Genomic DNA, 19,800 nt, shown 5'->3' with positions numbered 1-19,800 from the left:
AATTAGAAAACCTAGACAAAATGAATAATTTCTGAGAAAAATATAATTTACTAAAATTGGTCCCAGTACAGATAGAAAGCTTAAACAGATCAATTTCCATAGAGAAGAAAACACAAAAAATCATAGGCCTAGATGTTTTCACAGGGCATAGATGCTGAAAAACCTGTTGGCAAAATTCAACAATCATTCCTAATAAAAACTCTTGAGAAAACAGGAATGTATGGATACTTAACACTGTCAAATATATACCTCAGTCCAAAAGCTAGCGTCTTAATTAATTCAGAAACAGTACAGGCATTGACACTAAGATCAGGAACAATACTATTTCATATTGTTCTGGTGGTAGTAACCAATGCAATTAAACAAAAGAAATTAATTACAGTCACAAGAATTGATAAAGAAAAAACAGGACTATCTCTATTTGCAGAAGACATGATGGTATACCTGGAATGTTCCAGAAAATCAATGATAAAACTAACTCAAACTATAAGCAAGTTCAGCAAGGTAGCAGGATATATGGTTAACATGCAAAAATTGTATCAATACACAAAATAATAACCAGTTAAAAGATAAAATGGAAAGAAAATGTCATTTATAATGGCAATAAAAGAAATAAAATATTCAGAAATAAACTTAACAAGAAATGTTCAAAACCTCTAAGAAAAAACTATATCTGAAAGATAGACAAGTAAACTTTAATAGAAAGATGCCCTTTGTTTCTGCTTAGGATGTCTTGACATCAGCAAGCTGTCAGCTTTCATATTTAATGTGATCACAATAAAAGTATCAATGAGTTTTTTTATGGAGCTAGACAGTTTGATATAAAACTCATATTGAAAAATAAACTGCAAGAATAGTTAAGAAAATAATGAAACGAAGAGGAAGATACTAGTCCCACCAGATACAAAAACACACAAAAAAGTTTCTATGAAAGTCCAGAAATAGACTCAAATACATATAGAAATCTAGCATATGATTGGAAGTTATTTCAAATTACTGGGGCAAACATGGCATTTAAAAAAATAATATAAAGGATAGCCATTTGCAAAAAGATAACATTTAATCCATTGTTAATGCCATATTGCATGAATAAACTCCAAATGAATTGGAGATCTAAATATAAAAAATAAAACTATACAAATATTAGAAGAAAACATAAACGAACTCCTCTAACCTGGGTTTTGCATATGACAAAAACCAGATCCAATAAAATAAAAGATTAATAAATTTGACTACATAAAATGTTTAAAACTTTTTCATGGCAAGAAGCAACTATAGGAAAAGTCGAAAGACAAACTAGGAGAAAATGTTTGCAATGCTTGGCAGAGACATTCAAGGTAGTATTTACCGAGTACCTACATTGCTGGATGGTAGAGACACATGAGACAGTAAGATAAACACAGTGCCACATGTCCTCACAGTTACAGAGATACATTCCACAGGGCCGAAACATACAGAATAAGCAATTATTTAATTTCCATTGGCATGTGCTACAAAGTAGAAGTATAGGATTGCATTCCTGTGTAGAGACCTATACAGATTTTCATGTTATGGAAATAAATATTAAATAAAAACTAAAGAATTTTAAATAATAAATTATCCATATATATAGTGAAATTATAATTTACCATTTTCAGAGTTAGAAAACTGAGGTGCTCCAAATTCTCTTATTCCAGAATGTTTTTCCTTGTGATCTTCAGTTGCTGAAACAAAAGCACATAAAAGATAGCTGAACAAGAAGAAATTTAGCATGCTTATTTACTATAGTTTTTTTTTTTGTTTTTTTTTTTGCGGTACGCGGGCCTCTCAGTGTTGTGGCGTCTCCCGTTGCGGCGCACAGGCTCCGAATGCGCAGGCTCAGCGGCCATGGCTCACAGGCCCAGCCGCTCCGCAGCATGTGGGATCCTCCCGGACCGGGGCACAAACCCCATGTCCCCTGAATCAGTAGGTGGACTCTCAACCACTGCGCCACCAGGGAAGCCCCCCTACTATAGTATTTTATGATGTGACCAAACTGTTCAATTGACCACATCAGATTATAATACATATATCTAAAAATTTAAAGAACCATATATAAAAACCACATATGTATATATATAACACTATATATATATATATATATATATATATATATACACAAATAAATTTGTAATACCCACAGGTATTCAGGTCCTCTGTTATATCTATGCCCTCTTGAAAGTTAAAAATTTTCATATCCCATGTAAATTGGTGCAGTGACTATGGAAAACAATATGGAGGTTCCTCAAAAAATTTAAAAATAGAACTACCATATAATCCAACAATGCCACTTCTGGGTATTTATGCAAAAAAATGAAAACACTATTTCAAAAAGTTAAATGCACCCCCATGTTCATTGCAGCATTATTTACAATAGTCAAGATATGGAAACAACCTAAGTGTCCATCGATGGGTGAATGGATAAAGAAAATGTGGTTCATATATACAATAGAACATTATTCAGCCATAAAAAAATGAATGATATCTTACCATCTGCAATGACATGGATGGACTTTGAGGGCATTATGCTAAGTGAAATAAGTCAGAGAAAGACGAATACTGTACCATCTCACTTATATGTGGTATCTAAAGAACAAACAAAACCCGAGCTCACAGATGTAGAGAACAGTGCTGGAGGCTAGAGGCAGAGGCAGGGGTGGAGGCAAAATGAGCGGAGGGAGTCAAAAGGCACAAAACTTCCAAATAAATAAGTCATAACGATGTAATGTACAGCATGTCGACTATAGTTAATACTGTAGTGCATATGTGAAAGTTGCTAAGACAGTAAATCTTAAAAGTTTTCATCACAAGAAAAAATTTGTAACTGTGTATGAGGATGGATGTTAACTAGACTTACTGTGGTGATCATTTTGCAGTGTATACATATAGCCAAACATCATGTTGTACACCTGAAACTAACACAATGTTATATGTCAATTATACCTCAATTAAATAAAGTTTTTCACATTCCAAAGCCTATTCCTTCCCTGGTGGATTTGTTCTCATTCTGTAGTCTCCGAAAGGCCATTTTATACAGCTGACCCTAACAATAAGGGTTTGAATTACACAGGTCCACTTATATGTGGATTTTTTCAATAAATACACTGGAAAAAATTTTGGAGATTTGTGACAATTTGAAAAAACTCACAGAAGAACCTCACAGTCAAGAAATATCAAAATCATTAAGAAAAAGTTAGGTATGTCATGAATGCATAAAATATATGTACATACTAGTCTATTTTTATCATTTACTACCATAAAATACACACAAATCTATTATAAAAAGTTAAAATTTATCAAAACTTATGCACACAAACATTGATATGGCACAATTTGCAGCTGAGAGAAATGTAAACAAACGTAAAGATGCAGTAATTAAATCATAACTGCATAAAATTAACTGTAGTAATTTCATAGCCACCTCCGGTTGCTACTGCAGTGAGTTCAAGTGTTGGGAGTATCAGCTTAAAATGCCGTGTGACACTAATCATCGCCACACGACCATTTCCTTTCTCCAATAAATTGTGTATCACAGTAAAAACTGATCTCTCAAGTCTTGCGTATTTTTCATGTTTACGGTAATACTGTAAACTCTGAATAACACCACGGGACCCATAGGAAGTGCCACTAGTGATGCTGGAAGTGTTTCCAAGAAGCACAGAAAATTACAAGAAAATGTTGAAATGCTTGGTATGTATCATAGATTGAGGTATGCAGCTGCAGTTGCCCATTTCAAGATAAATGAATCCAGGGTAAGGACCATTGTAAAAAAAAACAAAAGGAAATTCATGAAGCCATCACTGCAGCTGTGCCAGCAGGTGCAAAAACCTCGCACATTTGGTAAAGTACCTTTTTATCTCGTATTAAAAATGCAGTTTTGGGCTTCCCTGGTGGCGCAGTGGTTGAGAGTCCGCCTGCCGATGCAGGGGACACAGGTTCGTGCCCCAGTCCGGGAAGATCCCACATGCCACAGAGCGGCTGGGCCCGTGAGCCATGGCCGCTGAGCCCGCGTCCGGAGCCTGTGCTCCGCAACGGGAGAGACCACAATAGTGAGAGGCCCGCGTACCGCAAAAAAAAAAAAAATGCAGCTTTTATGTGGGTGCAGGATTGCTATAAGAAAGGTGTACCTATAGACTAATATGATTTGAGAAAAAGCAAAGTCATTATATGACAATATAAAGCAAAAGGAAGGTGATGGATCTAATGCTGGAGAATTCAATGACAGTAAAGGATGGTTTGATAATTTTAAAAAGGGGTTTGGCTTAAAAAAGGTCAAGATAACAGGAGAAACTGTGTTGAAAAAGATACAGCAGACGAGTTCCCAGATGACATTAAGAAAATCATTGATATGAAAGGATATCTGCCTGAACAGGTTTTTAATACAGACAAAACTGTCCTATTCTGGTAAAAAAAATGCCACTAGGGACATTTATTAGTAAGGAAGAGGAGTGAGCACCAGGATTTAAGGCAGGAACGGATAGGCTAACTCTTCTGTTTTGTGCAAATGCAGTCAGATGCATGATCAGGACTGCCCTCATCTATAAAGCTGCCAACCCCCAAGCCTTGAAGGGAAAAGGTAAACACCAGCTGCCAGTCTTCTGGCTGTACAACAAGAAGGACTGGACCATGAAAACCCTTTTTCTGAATCGGTTTCACTGATGCTTTGTCCCTGAAGTCAGGAAGTTCCTTGCCAGGAAGGGACTGACTTCTAAAGTTCTTTTGAAATTGGACAATGCCCCTGGCCATCCAGAGCCCCAGAGTTAACACCGAAGGCATCCAAACAGTCTAGCAGTTACACTAGGCTACAATAATGCAATCATATTGCTGCTTCTTTGTTAGAGACACATGAATCGTTACACCTGTAAATAAATATGAATCTTTTTCACATTATCTTTTTATTTTTGATGTCTAGTGTTAGTAATACATATAATATCTACAGTGTTTTCTATTATGTAAGACAATATTGATGTAGGTACTAATAGATGACCCATCTTGTAAACAACGTAAATGTACTGTATTCATAAATACAGCGCAGTACTGTAAAGGTATTTTATCTTCCTTATAATTTTTTTTTTAATTTTAATTTATTTTTGGCTACATTGGGTCTTCATTGCTGCTTGCGGGCTTTCTCTAGTGGCAGCGAGTGGGGGCTACTCTTTGTTGCGGTGTACGGGCTTCTCATTGCGGTGGCTTCTCTTGTTGTGGAGCATGGGCTCTAGGTGCGCAGGCTTCAGCAGTTGCAGCATGAGGGCTCAGTAGTTGTGGTACATGGGCTTAGTTGCTCCGTGGCATGTGGGATCTTCCTGGACCAGGGCTTGAACCCGTGTCCCCTGCATTGGCAGGCAGATTCTTAACCACTGCTCCACCAGGGAAGTCTCTTCCTTATAATTTTCTTAATAACTTTCTCTTTTCTCTAGCTTTATTGTAAGAATACAGTATACAATACATATAGCATACAAAATATGTGTTAATTGATTGTTATCAGTGAGGCTTCCATTCAACAGTAGGCTATTAGTAGCTAAATTTTGGCAGTCAAAAGTTACATGTGGGTTTTCGACTGCATGGGGGCCAGAGGGTAGGGGTGGGGAGGCGGTTGGTGTCCCTAACCCCTACGTTGTTCAAGGGTCAACTATATTTTGTTCTGCCTGCTCTCCACGTCTCTGACACAACAGATATTCTTATTTATTTATTTATTTATGGCTGTGTTGGGTCTTCGTTGCTGCGCGCGGCGAGCGGGGTCTACTCTTTGTTGCGGTGCGCAGGCTTCTCATTGCAGTGGCTTCTCTTGTTGTGGAGCTCGGGCTCTAGGCGCGTGGGCTTTAGTTGCGGCACGCAGGCACAGTAGTTGTGGCTAACGGGCTCTAGAGCACAGGCTCAGTAGTTGTGGCACACGAGCTTAGTTGCTCCACGGCATGTGGGATCTTCCTGGACCAGGGAACGAACCCATATCCCCTGCACTGGCAGGCGGATTCTCAACCACTGCGCCACTGGGGAAGCCCCAGGTATTCATTTTATGTTGAATGAATGAATAAATGATTGGATATGTTGTGCTTTTTTTTCAAATCCGTGATAATTCATTACATAGCAATAGAAAACAAATACACTTAACAATACATTATTACTTGAGGTTATTCCTTGAGGATTATTATTTTTCAAGTTAATAACACATGGGTAATATTCCCCATGCTGCCTTCTACTGGTTTATTTGCTCATGTCTGTATCAGACTCAGGATTTCCTGGTGGAGGAGTGGAGCTGGTCATCTCTGTGTTCCCTGGGCCTAGCACAGGCCTTGGACAGATGCTCTAAGACGAGCTGACACTTGGCAAAACTGTGAAGTTGATGCAATTTTTGTGCCAAACTTCCATATCCTATACTGCATGGTTTGGGGACCTGGAAACTAGTAACAGCTAATGTGGCTACAGAGCTTACTGAGTGCCTGGCGCTTTTCTCAGGGCTTGGTGCACGTTAACCTTGGTGATCCTCATAAAAACCCTACCGGATGCCACCATAACCATGGCATCCCCACCTTGCAGATGAGGCACTAGTAAGGCAAGAAGTCGAGTAACTTGCTCAAGGTCACACAATTAATTAACAGTGGAGCTCAGGTTCAAACCAGACAGCCTGGCTCAAATCTGTGTTCCTAACAGGGTATGTTGTACTTTTAATTCAAAGGCTGCTTTATTCTTCTAAGAGCTGTGCATAGCTGTGAGCAGCATCTCCACATTTCTCATTTAGAGTAGTGATTTCATATGAAGGGAAAGATCAAACGTACGTACTTAAAAGATAGCATATTTTTTTAATGTTTAACATTAAAAAATCAAACATACAAACAAAAGACCCATAGGCAAACATTTTTTTAAAAAATTATCTCTAAGTTTTGGGCCTATATTGGGATAAATTATGCCCTATTACTACACTAGGAGCCAGTTTCTTAGAGTCTGTTTCCCACATCTCTACCTAATTTGCAACCCAGTATAGACAGAGACCAAAAAAAAAAAAAAACCCTCCAAGGTAGGGAATTCCCTGGTGGACCAGGAGTTAGGACTTGGCATTTTCACTGCTGGGGCCAGGGTTTGATCCCTGGTTGGGGAACTAAGATTCCTCATGCTATGCAGTGTGGCAAAAAAAAAAGAATGACAAGAAAAAAAAATCCAAGATTTTTACATCTTCAACTATTATTAGGACCATTTTTTTTTTTTGCGGTACACAGGCCTCTCACTGTTGTGGCCTCTCCCGTTGCAGCGCACAGGCTCTGGACCCACAGGCTCAGCGGCCACGGCTCACGGGCCGAGCCGCTCCGTGGCATGTGAGATCTTCCCAGACCCGGGCATGAACCCGTGTCCCCTGCATCGGCAGGCGGACTCTCAACCACTGTGCCACCAGGGAAGCCCCAGGACCATTTTTAATTAAAAAAAAATTTTATTGCAATATAGTTGATGTACAATATTATATGTTACAAGTGTACAACATAGTGGTTCATAATTTTTAAAGGTTATGCTCCATTTATAATTATTATAAAATGTTGACTATATTCCCTGTGTTGTACAATGTATACTTGTAGCTTATTTATTTTATACACAGTAGTTTGTACCTCTTAATCCCTTAGCCCTATTTTTCCCCTCCCCTCCTCCTTCTCCCCACTGGTAACTACTAGTTGGTTCTCTATATCTGTGTGCCTGGGGTTTTTTTGTTATGTTCACTAGTGTGTTGTATTTTTTAGATTCCACATATAAGTGACATCATACAGTATTTGTCTTTCTCTGACTTATTTCACTTAGCAGAATACCCTCTAAGTCCATCCATGTTGTTGCAAATGGCAAAATTTCATTCTTTTTTATGACTGGGTACATATACATTACATCTTCTTTATCCTTTCATCTATTGATGGACATTTAGGTTGCTTCCACATCTTGGCAATTGTAAGTAATGCTGCTATGAACATTGAAATGCATGTATCTTTTTGAATAACTGTTTTGGGTTTTTTTTTGCATATATACCCAGGAGTGGAATTGCTGGGTCATATGGCAGCCTTATTTTTAGTTTTTGGAGAAACCTCTATACGTTTTTCCACAGTGGCTGCACCAATTTACATTCCCACCAGCAGTGTACGAGGATTCCCTTTTCTCCATATTCTCACCAACATTTGTTATTTGTGGTCTTTTTGATGATAGCCATTCTGACAGGTGTGAGGTGATATCTCATTATAGTTTTAATTTGCATTTTTCTGATGATCAACAATGCTGAGCATATTTTCGTGTTCCTGTTGGCCAACTGTATGTCTTCTTCGGAAAGATGTCTATTCAGGTCTTCTGCCCATTTTTAAATTAGGTTGTTTTTTTGATGTTGAGTTGTATGAGCTGTTTATGTATTTTGGATAACAACCCCTTATCGGTCATATCATTTGCAAATTTTTTCTCCTATTGCATAAGTTGCCTTTTCATTTTGTTGATGGTTTCCTTTGCTGTGCAAAAGTTTTTAAGTTTGATTAGGTCCCACGCGTTTATTTTTGCTTTTATTTCCCTTGCTTTAGGAGATGAATCCAAAAAAATATTGCTATGATTTATGTCAAAGAGTGTTCTGCATATGTCTTCCTCTAGGACTTCTATGGTTTCCACCCTTACATTTAGGTCTTCAATCCATTTTGAGTTTATTTTTGCCATTGGCAGCAATGTGGATGGACTTGGAGGGTATTATGCTAAGTGAAATAAGTCAGACAGAGAAAGACAAATACTATGATGTCACTTATATGTGGAATCTAAAAAATACAACAAACTAGTGAACATAACAAAAAAACCCAGGCACACAGATATAGAGAACCAACTAGTAGTTACCAGTAGGGAGAGGGAAGAGGGAAGTGCAAGTTTGGGGTATGACGTTAAAAGGTACAAACTATTACATGTAAAATAGCTATAAAGATATATTGTAAAAAAGCTATATAGCTTTGTAAAAAAGCTATAAGGATATATTGTATAACACAGAGAATATAGCCTATATATATATATATTTTTTTTTTTTTGCCAATATTTTACAATAACTGGTGGGTTGGCCAAAAAGTTCGTTTGGGTTTTTCCATAAGATGTTATGGAAAAACCCGAAATAACTTTTTGGCCAATCCAATATAAATGGAGCATAACCTTTAAAAATTGTGAATCACTACGTTGTACACTGTAACATATAATATTGTACATAAACTATACTTCAATAAAAGAAGGGATATAACTGCTGATACAGCAGGCTTTAAAAGACAAAATAATACTATAGATGGATGGTGAAACTACAACAATGTCCATTATATTTCACTTATGACTGTTAAAAAAAAATGTTCTCTACTTAGGTACAGGATTATGCATGCAAAATTAGCTAACCTTGGAATTAGCTAACATAATTCTGAAGGTATGTTAGATATATGAGCTCATGATTATTACAGCTTCTTAGTTTCTTTTATCAATATGGTCTGTATTTACGTGTATACTTAAAAATACCTATCACATTTATTGGATGCCTACTGTGTGCTATATAGTTGATAAATATATCTAGCCCTAATGTCCTGCAAGGCAGGACTGTATGACTCATTTTTCAGATAAGAAAAATGAGAGGCATAAATGACTTGTTTTAAAAAAAAGCCAGCATTCAAACCCAGATTTTTCTGGCTCCAAAGCTAGAGTAATTCATATATATGTTGACTGTACATATAATATATATTTATTAAAAAATAAGAACACGAAAAAAAAATAAGAACACAAATTTAAATATGAGGATAATTTTGAAACAATCATACAACCCTGTGAAATGAATAGCTACACTAAAACACCTATCTTAGAGAAGACCAGAATTCCCTAAAGAAGATAACTGGACCCTCTAATTAGGTACTGCTTGAAAGCTAACTCATTGCTGAGCATAGCCTCCAGTTCTGCCTGACCAGGAAGCCTGGACTGAGACCTGGGGCAGCTGCAGAGCATATCCTATTGCCTGCCCAGGCAGGGAAGCAAGTCAGCAGCCCCACCCAACAGGGGCGCATGGCCCCAGCCCACCTGACCAGGATGCCCTAAAAGGGACCCTGGGGAGCCTCCCAGCCTAGCTCACAGTACTGCCCAGCAGCACACCCCAGTCTATAGCCCTGCCTGGCAGCAGAGCCCAGCCTACGTCCATGCCCAGTTGCTGGGCACGTCCTGCAGTCTCACTTAGGCAGGGAGCCCAGTCAATGACACCCCCCAACTGTGGGGTACAGTATGAGGCCCCACCCTACCAGGAGGTCTGGCCAGCGACCTTGCCCAAAAGCCGAGCACAGCCATAGTCCTGCCCAATTATGAAACTCAGCCTGTGGCTCTGCCTGATCACAAAGTACAGGCTGAGGCTGCATCAGATTGTGAAGCCCTGCTGCAGCCCCACCTGCATGCAGAGGCCAGGCAGCAGCAGCATCTGGTGAGGGAGCACAGCCAGTGACCCTGCCTGACTGGAGGTGATTGTAGAGCCCAGCTAGTAACACTGTCTGACCCTAGAGCACAGCACCACCTTACCACAGAGCCCAGCCAGCAGAACTGCTTGAACACAGAGCCCAGCAAGCAGCCTGCCCACCTCCGCCACCTGAGAGCAGGGGCAGCAACTTCACCCAACCAGAGACTGTGACCCATTATAGTTAAACTGTCTAAAGTCAATGACAGAATTTTGAAAGCAGCAAGAGAAAAGTGACTTGTCACATTCAAGGGAAACCCTATAAAACCATAAGCAGATTTCTCTGGAGAAACTTTGCAGGCCAGGAGAGAGTGGGACGATATATCCAAAATATTGAAAAAAAAAAAACTGTCAATGAAGAATACTGTATCAGCAGAGCTGTCCTTCAGAAATGAAGACCTGATAAAGACTTTCTCAAACAACCAAAAGTTGAGAAAGTTCATTACCACTAGACCTGCCTTACAAGAAATGCTAAAGGGCACTTTACAAGCTGAAATAAAAGGATGCAAATTAACCTTGTAAAAATGCATGAAATGTGTACAACTCATCAGTAAAGGTAAATATATAGTCATAGTCAGATTCTGTAATATTGTAACATTGGTGCATAAATCACTTTCAATTCCAGTTTAAAAGTTAAAAAAAAACCATATTAAAAATAACTATAGTGGGCATCCCTGGTGGCGCAGTGGTTGAGGGTCCTCCTGCCAATGCAGGGGACACGGGTTCGTGCCCCGGTCCGGGAAGATCCCACATGCCGCAGAGTGGCTGGGCCCGTGAGCCATGGCCGCTGAGCCTGTGAGTCCGGAGCCTGTGCTCCGCAGCGGAAGAGGCCACAACAGTGAGAGGCCCGCGTACCGCAAAAAAAAAAAAAAAAAAAAAACGATAGTAATTTGTTATTGGACACACAATGTAAAAAACATGTAAACTGTAACATCAATAACCTAAAATGTGAGGGAAGGAGAAGTAGAAGTATAGAGTTTCTGTATGCTATCAAATTAAATTGTTATCAGCCTAAAATAATGTTATAAATATAAGACATTTTATTGTAAGCCTCATGGTAATCACCAAAAAAATACTGTAATAGGTACATAAAAAGTTAAGATAGAAGAATCAAAGCATACCACCACAAAAAGTCATCAAGTCACAAAGGAAGATACAAGAAAGGAATAAGGGAACAAAGGAACTACAAAACAGTCAGAAAACAATGAACAAAATGGCATTAGTAAATCCTTACCTATCAATAATTAAATGTAAATGGATTAAATTCTCCAATCAAAAGACATTTTAGGGCTTCCCTGGTGGCGCAGTGGTTGAGAGTCCACCTGCCGATGCAGGGGACACAGGTTCGTGCCCCGGTCCGGGAAGATCCCATATGCCGCGGAGCGGCTAGGCCCGTGAGCCATGGTCGCTGAGCCTGCGCGTCTGGAGCCTGTGCTCCGCAACGGGAGAGGCCACAACAGTGAGAGGCCCGCGTACCACAAAAACAAACAAACAAACAAAAAAGAAAACTCCTTGACACTGGTCTTGGCAATGATTTTTGGTATATGACACAAAAAGCTCAAGACACAAAAGCAAAAATAAAAAAGTGGGACTACATCCAACTAAAAATCTCTGGGAAAAAAAAGAAGATCAAGAAAATGAAGAGGCAATCTACAGAATAGGTAAAATATCTGCACACCACAGACGTGATAAGGGGTTCATATCTAAAATATATAATGCACTCATATAACTCAATATTAAAAAAACCAACAACAGTAATCTGATTTTCAAAATAGGCAAAGTAGACATTTTTCCAACCAAAGACATATAAATGGCCAATAGGGACATGAAATGGTGTTCAACAGTACTAACGAAATCAAATACAAATCAAAACCACAATGAAATATCACCTCACGCCTGTTAGAATGGCTGTATAAAAAAGACAGGAGATAAATGCTGGTGGCGATGTGGAAAAAAAGGAAGTCTTGTGTACTGTTGGTGGGAATGTCTAAATTGGTATAGCCATTATGAAAAACAGTATGGAGGTTCCTCAAAAAATTAAAAATAGAACTACTATATGATCCAGCAATTCCACTTCAGGGTTTATATACAAAGGAAATGAAATCACTATCTCGAAGTGGCATCTGCACCCTCACGTTCATTGCTGCACTGGCTCACTACTGTTCAAGAGGGCATTATGTTAAGTGAAATAAGTCAGACAGAGGAAGACACTATGATCTCACTTAAATGTGAGATCTAAAAAAGCCGAACTCCTAGAGACAGAGAGTAGACTGGTGGTTGCTAGGGCCTGGGGGATGGGGGAAATGGGGAGATTGGCCAAAGGGTACAACCTTCCAGTTATAAGAAGAGTAAGTTCTGGGGATCTAACATATAGCATGGTAACTATAGTTAAAAACAATTGCTAAGAGAGTAGATCTTAAATGTTCTTATGCCCAAAATAAATATGGTAACTATGTGAGATGATAGATGTGTTAACTAATCTTATGGTGAAAATCATTTTGCAATACTAAAATATACCAAATCATCACACTGTGCACCTTAAACTTACAGTGTTACATGTCAATTACAGCTCCTCAATAAAGCTGGGAAAAAAAGGCGAACTCAAGTTTGTACAGAAGAGACTTACAAAGGGACTTAACATTTTTTAATTGAATGGATATTAACACAATCCCCAAAGGCTGTAACAAACTGTTTTGACATTTAAATGTGATCATTTCACATTTTAATGAATTTACCATCTTACCTGGTTCACTTCCCAAGCTCACTTCCTCATCTGAGAAAACTAACCTAAAGTAAAGACAAAAAAATCCAAAGGTTTTGGTTAAAATACATTTGGGATTCATACTCTACAAACAGTTTTATGTGGCTTAAAAAAATTTTTTTTTAAACTGTGGAGACATATAAAATAGTTGTCCGGTAGATCTCCTAAAATCTGTCTGAGACAAATCTTCTTCTCTAGAGCTACACAGACTGTAAAAATAATCCTTCACCTCTTATTCTTTCAATGTATATTTACTGAGTATTGATCAAGCACCAAGCACCGCGTTCAGCATGGTAAACGCTGTGCTAAATACTATACCACAGAGAACATCTGTCACCAACGCCATCAAGTATGAAGTTTAGTTTTCAAGCATTAAGAGGTTTTTTGCTCATCCCACTACTGGGCATATAACCTGAGAAAATCATAATTCAAAAAGAGACATGTACCACAATGTTCACTGCAGCACTATTTACAATAGCCAGGACATGGAAGCAGCCTAAGTGTCCATCGACAGACAAATGGATAAAGAAGATGTGGTACATACATACAATGGAATATTACTCAGCCATAAAAAGAAACGAAATTGAGTTATTTGTAGTGAGGTGGATGGACCTAGAGTGTGTCATACAGAGTGAAGTAAGTCAGAAAGAGAAAAACGCATACCATATGCTAATGCATATGTATGGAATCTAAAAAAAATGGTACTGATGAACCTAGTGGCAGGGCAGGAATAAAGATGCAGACATAGAGAATGGACTTGAGGACACGGGGGTGGGGAGGGAAGCTGGGGAAAAGTGAGAATAGCATTGACATATATACCCTACCGAATGTAAAATAGATAGCTAGTGGCAAGCAGCTGCATAGCACAGGGAGATCAGCTCCGTGCTTTGCAAAGACCTAGAGGGGTGGGATAGGGAGGGTGGGAGGGAGGCTCAAGAGGGAGGGGATATGGGGATATATGTATGCATATGGTTGATTTACTTTGTTGTACAACAGAAACTAACACAGCATTGTGAAGCAATTATACTCCAATAAAGATGTATAAAAAAAAGGTTTTGCTCAAGAATACTTGGGAACTAGAGGGAATGAAGAACTGCAGAAAAAATGGAGTACTCTATTTTGAACAACAAAGTGATGTTTACAAAAGAAGGCACATTTGCCTAAAACATTCCAAACCAATACTAATTTTGGAAATTTATATCATCCATCTGGTGTAATAATAAAAAAATGAGATAAAGAAATTGAACCAGATTTAGTTATTATTCCAGGGGTATAACCTCACAACTCTAGTATTGGAGGGTTTTTAAAAATAAGTCTTTAAAGACACTTAAAAAGCAATATAGTATTTATTTGCAAATACTACAAAATAAGCCTACAGAGGAAACAGATACTTTGATTTGGGATGAAGTTTCCAACGACAGAATACATAGATGGTGTTTTAAACACTTTGAATGGAAGAGAAGGTGAAGTGCTTTGGAATCTGTTAGTTAACTCAAAAGGTAGCTTTCGGACTTCCCTGGTGGCGCAGTGGTTAAGAATCCGCCTGCCAATGCAGGAGACATGGGTTTGATCCCTGGCCTAGGAAGATCCCACATGTCGAGGAGCAACTAAGTCCGTGCACCACAACTACCGAGCCTGTGCTCTAGAGCCTCCGAGCCACAACTACTGAAGCCCGCGTGCCCAAAGCCCGTGCTCCACAACAAGAGAAGCCACCGCAATGAGAAGCTTGCACACCGCAACAAAGAGTAGCCCCCGCTTGACGCAGCTAGAGAAAGCCTGCGCGCAGCAACGAAGACCCAATGCAGCCAAAAATAAAATAAATAAATAAAAAATTTTTTAAAAGGTAGCTTTCATAATGCTGAAGATGTATGAGAAGATTCTGAATAAAACTTTCATAAAATGTGATAATGGAAATATTTACCAATTTAATATGCTTAATGTACAATTTTAAATGTCAATGTATAACTAAGTTAATACATTTAATTCATATCTATACATTTGATTGTGTAATCTATATACTAAAACATTTATATATCCAAGTTAGTAAAATAATTTGTATTTCCCCCTAGAGAAAAGGGTGAAATACTTATATTTCAGATCACCTTCCACTCAACAATATATGGTTGTCATTGTTTGGGCCTATTTCTGGGTTCGCTACTATACTCAGTGCAGTCTGGTTAAAATGACAAGTGGCAGTTCTGAAAGGAAAACAAAGGTAAGATGTAATTAAAGGGAAGGAAAGAGGCGACATGAAAGATGTGCACAGCAAGAGCCTCCATTTTCAGGTAACCAATCCCAGTCCCATCTGTGTTGTTCTGGAGACAGATTTTCAGTAGCTTCTGTCTCATAGCTGCTGACACCTGTCCCTTTCTTTTTCAAGCTGCCCCTTCTGGGATTCACTAGGTAAAGGCTCTTAATACAAGGCTCAGTCTCCCACACTATAGAATTTGGGTTTATCACCCAAACTGTTCTGTATTCCTATCATCAACTTTGCCTACCATGTTAAAAATGGGGGAGGGGGGTGGTAGGTTTCAAAACAAATGTTTAACGTTAATTGGAAAATTGACAGAGAAATAAGTATTCGGTAAACCAAAGAAGCAGCAACTCTTTCCAAATATATGGTACAATGGTATCCAGGACTTCCATAACATGATCTATAACTTTTGTCTGCTTACTTATTGAGGTTTTCCGGGAGAGAACTGTCTTCTATTCGTTCTTCCTTGTGGTCTTCAGTAAGCTTGACTGGAGTGCCTTGTAGTTGCTAAGGGTAAGAAATTCAATGTTAAGTAGACGCAAAGAATCTTGTTTCTCTCTTTGTGCAAACGAAAATGAGAACAAAAATTCTAGAGAACAATATAAAACAGGAAGAGTTTTAAAGTAGAGAGCGTGAGATATGGGAGATGTATGCTGATGTAATTTGACCCGAGCCCTGTGTCCTTTGTATCCTGGCAGCCTGTAGCCACTATGCACACCATGGGCCAGCCACAGGGTTCACCGCTCTGTGATATGCCAAAGAAAAAGAAGACTTACACTGTGTCGCCAGCCGGTACTGCAACGTTTTAAATACAACTAAAGATTTTCAACTTCAAGTCTAGTCTGAGCAGAAATTGGATGTTAAATTTCCCTAAATAGACAGTATGCTATACAGTAAAGCATTAACATAGAAAAAGTAAAAAACAAAACACATACACAACAACAAAAAACAAATTCAAGGGTATCTACCAAAAACAGAAGATGCTATGTCAGAACCTGACTTAAAAATCCATACTAAGCCCCTGTAATATACAGTTGCAGGATATGAACCCATCACAGATATCACATCCAACTTAGGCACACTCAACATTTTCAAGCTCTACTGAAAATAAAGCAGAATGATAAGTTCAAAGGTACTGAAACCTAGCTTACCAGAACTGAAGAAATGATTAACACAGTGCATCTCTGCTGGATAAGGCATATGCACAGAAGGTTGACAGGAAGGGTACATTTTCACGTAGGTGTTACAGAAAGAGCTGACCTAATACAGTAGTCTCTTCAGAGGCAACCACACATACATAATGACCAAAACTGGCATAATTTTTGTATCATGAATCACATCTATGACATGAGTGTAAAAGTAAAGCAAGGAGATTCTTCTTTAACTCCTAAAATTGTCAGGTGGGTGATGTGGTCATTTTTGAAAACACATTACCACTTCCCATCACTTGTTCCTCTTAAGTTTTTCCTTTCCATAACCTTTTCTCTCTTTTGTATTTTAATTTTCTTTTCACTTTCTCTTTCTTTTATTCCCCCTTCCCCCCACCCTACAAATATCTTGAGCCCACCAGCAGTATTTCCATGTATTTGTTTAGTGCTGCTGGTAGAATCTGGAATCAGGGAACTTCAGAAAAATGGCTGAAAGAGTGTAGAAAAATGTTTCCCAGTGTTTTGTAAAGTTGAAATTAGGCTTAGCAAAAAGTAGTTTCAAAGTTATTATCCAAATGAAGTGTGATAAATCTAAGAAAAGACCATTGAAAGAAATGTACCTTGAGAGCTACAAAATCACACGGATGAAAGCCAGTACAGGTCCCATGGATTTGGGACATCATTCGAGCTGTTTTCTCCCAGAATCCAAGCAGTGTCCTCTGCAGAAAAAGAAAAGGTGACACTACAGTTCTCCCTCCTCTCCTCTTTTTTCAGTGCTATTTTTCCTCACTATCGTAGATGAATAGTTGTCAAATAATAAGAAGTAGGAACTAAAATCAATTCCCAAGTTTGGTGAACCAGCAAGCACTGTAAACAGTAATTCTCCATAAGAATTGGCGTTGTATCTGCATGTATGTGTGCCTATCTGTATACAGCACTGAAATGTACACTGGAGCCAGCTAGAGTGTAATTGCAGCCAAGAGAATGCAACTGGCAGATTAGAACACCTTCTGAGGAATCCAAAAGAAAAATGGTAAAAGCACCAAAATATCATATTTGCATTAGAAGTATATGTGTAAATCTTTATGTTGGTAAGCATATAATACAAACCTTTATTAACTGGAGGAAAATAACTTGTACCACTAAATTTGGACTTTCATTTAGAGTTCAAGAAAGACTTGTCAAAAAAATGTGCTATGAAGCTAACTCAAGTAATTCTCCCTGCAGTGGAAGCACAGAGTCTTAACCACTGGGCCACCAGGGAAGTCCTGTCACATACTTTTATTTTCAAGTGCATCCTCTCTTGATTTCTGCATTCCACAGTACTGAACTGAATTAAGTAGATTCCCTAAAAGCAGCAGTGAATACCCATTTCCTTTAGTTTGTATTGTTTTCTCATGTAAAAAAATGTATTCTCCTATTTTGCCATTTACAAATACCTGATAAAATCAGTTAACTGCTACCTGTTAATATCTAACTTACTCATTGTATGCTATTTATGTATGATTTGGAATAAAGTAAGCACAAATGAGACTTCTGAGATTAAAGTGGTGTGGAACGGCAATTTGGCAGAATGAAAAGAACACAAGACCTAGAATTAGAAAACTTAAGTTTTTAAGCCCAACATTGCCATTTAATTCTCATTTAATTCTCACTTTCCTCATCCGTAAAATGATAGAAAAGTGTTGCAGAGCATGGGCTCTAGGCATGTAGGCTTCAGTAGCTCTGGCATTTGGGCTCAGTAGTTGTGGCTCACAGGCTCCAGAGAGCAGGCTCCACAGCTCGGGGCCACAGCATATTTTTTCAAATGAAACTGTATGTAGAACTAGTTTAAAATGGAGTAACTCTGAATGAACCAAGGCTAATAGGCCTTGAATCCTGCCTCCTCTCCACATTCCCCTCCTCAACCCTAGATAGTCTGTAAGTGTCTGTCTGTCTCTCCTAGGATACCAAGGGGAATAATGTGAAGCGATGGGAGTAGACAAAGAAAGACCCTAAGGTCTTTTCCAGTCTGAAAAGACTGGAAAAGTCTTTTCCATTCATGATTCTGAATGTCATAACTCAATAAGCAATTTCAGCAAAGTCAAAGGAATCTGATCAATTATACAGTTTTTTTGCACTCTTTAGACAACTTTTAAAAAGGAATCTCACCACTCATCTTTACTGCAAGGACATGCTGACCATGGAGGTGGGTACCTGGTAGGTAGCGAGTGAATGAGACAACATATTGCAGCGACTAGCTCCAAGTAAATCCACTTTCTGACAAACATCCATCTTTAACTTGTCAAAAGAAGCTTTGCTATTTCTCACTTGGATCTGTACCTGCAACCACAAAAATGTTAGTTATTATTGCTTATAATACAGAAATAAATATACCACACAGGTTTATGATACATGTTTTCAGACACATGAAATTGTAATAAAGAAGACTAATTCCCTTTCCCTGTATTATTTCAAAATTAATGGAAAAGATTTTGGCTATTTTTAGAAACTGTAGGAGATTCTTTCCAGCAGATATCTTTATGCTGAGAAACTATGTGATGAAAGAGAGAAGGTACATAGTTAAGAAAAAAAAAAAACAGATTCCAAATAAAAACAAACATCCAAAACTACTGATGGATAATATTTACCTAAGAAAGAATAGAAGAATAAATGGAAAGAGGACATAGTAAAAGTGTTGAGAAGCATTAATAATAGTTCTGAACCATACAGATATATTTATAAACTTAAATACAGGCTTATTATATTTCTTACAAATGAATCATTTATCACCAAATAGTGTGAATACTCAACTTTAAATATACTTATTCATTCATTCAACAAATACTTATGAGGTATCTATTATGTGCCAGGCACTGGTCCAGGCACTGGGATGCTGTGGTGAACAATGTTCTTCCTCACCATCCCTGAGTGAGGAGGCCCAGGAAAAAAAGAAAAAATATATATAACATAATCTCAAGTCACAAAGATAACATATAAATGCAACAGAAATGGGTGACAACATTTGATTAGATGGTCAGGGAAGCCCTTGGTGAGTTCATGCATGATGTGTGAACTGGGATAGGAAGATGATGAGCAGGCCCTGCTAAGACCCTGAGGAGAGCCTTCTAGACCCAGGGAAAAGGAAGGACAAAAGTCCTGGGTGTGGGAAGTGTTTCCAGAGCAG

The 19,800-nt window shown here is 38.4% G+C and overlaps 1 protein-coding gene across 1 annotated transcript in view; it reads right to left on the bottom strand.

Annotated features, from left to right (window-relative positions):
- The window catches only part of ICA1L (islet cell autoantigen 1 like), a gene marked incomplete at its 3' end in the record, with an annotated part of 53,483 nt that overhangs the window by 9,581 nt on the left and 24,102 nt on the right, over positions 1 to 19,800 (bottom strand). Inside the window, exons 6-10 of the mRNA XM_082658383.1 lie at positions 18,831 to 18,956; positions 17,255 to 17,353; positions 15,908 to 15,993; positions 13,215 to 13,258; positions 1,629 to 1,703 (exon numbers count right to left, since the gene is read on the bottom strand). Of these exons, the coding sequence (XP_082514509.1) occupies positions 1,629 to 1,703; positions 13,215 to 13,258; positions 15,908 to 15,993; positions 17,255 to 17,353; positions 18,831 to 18,956 (430 nt within the window). The remainder of the gene's footprint in view (positions 1 to 1,628; positions 1,704 to 13,214; positions 13,259 to 15,907; positions 15,994 to 17,254; positions 17,354 to 18,830; positions 18,957 to 19,800) is intronic.

The sequence above is a fragment of the Grampus griseus genome (genome assembly GCF_964374135.1).
Source record: "Grampus griseus genome assembly, chromosome: 7".
NCBI classification, from domain to species: Eukaryota; Metazoa; Chordata; class Mammalia; order Artiodactyla; family Delphinidae; genus Grampus; species Grampus griseus.
The sequence above is the reverse complement of the archived record's forward strand: the minus strand, read 5'-3'. Positions and strand labels throughout refer to the sequence as shown.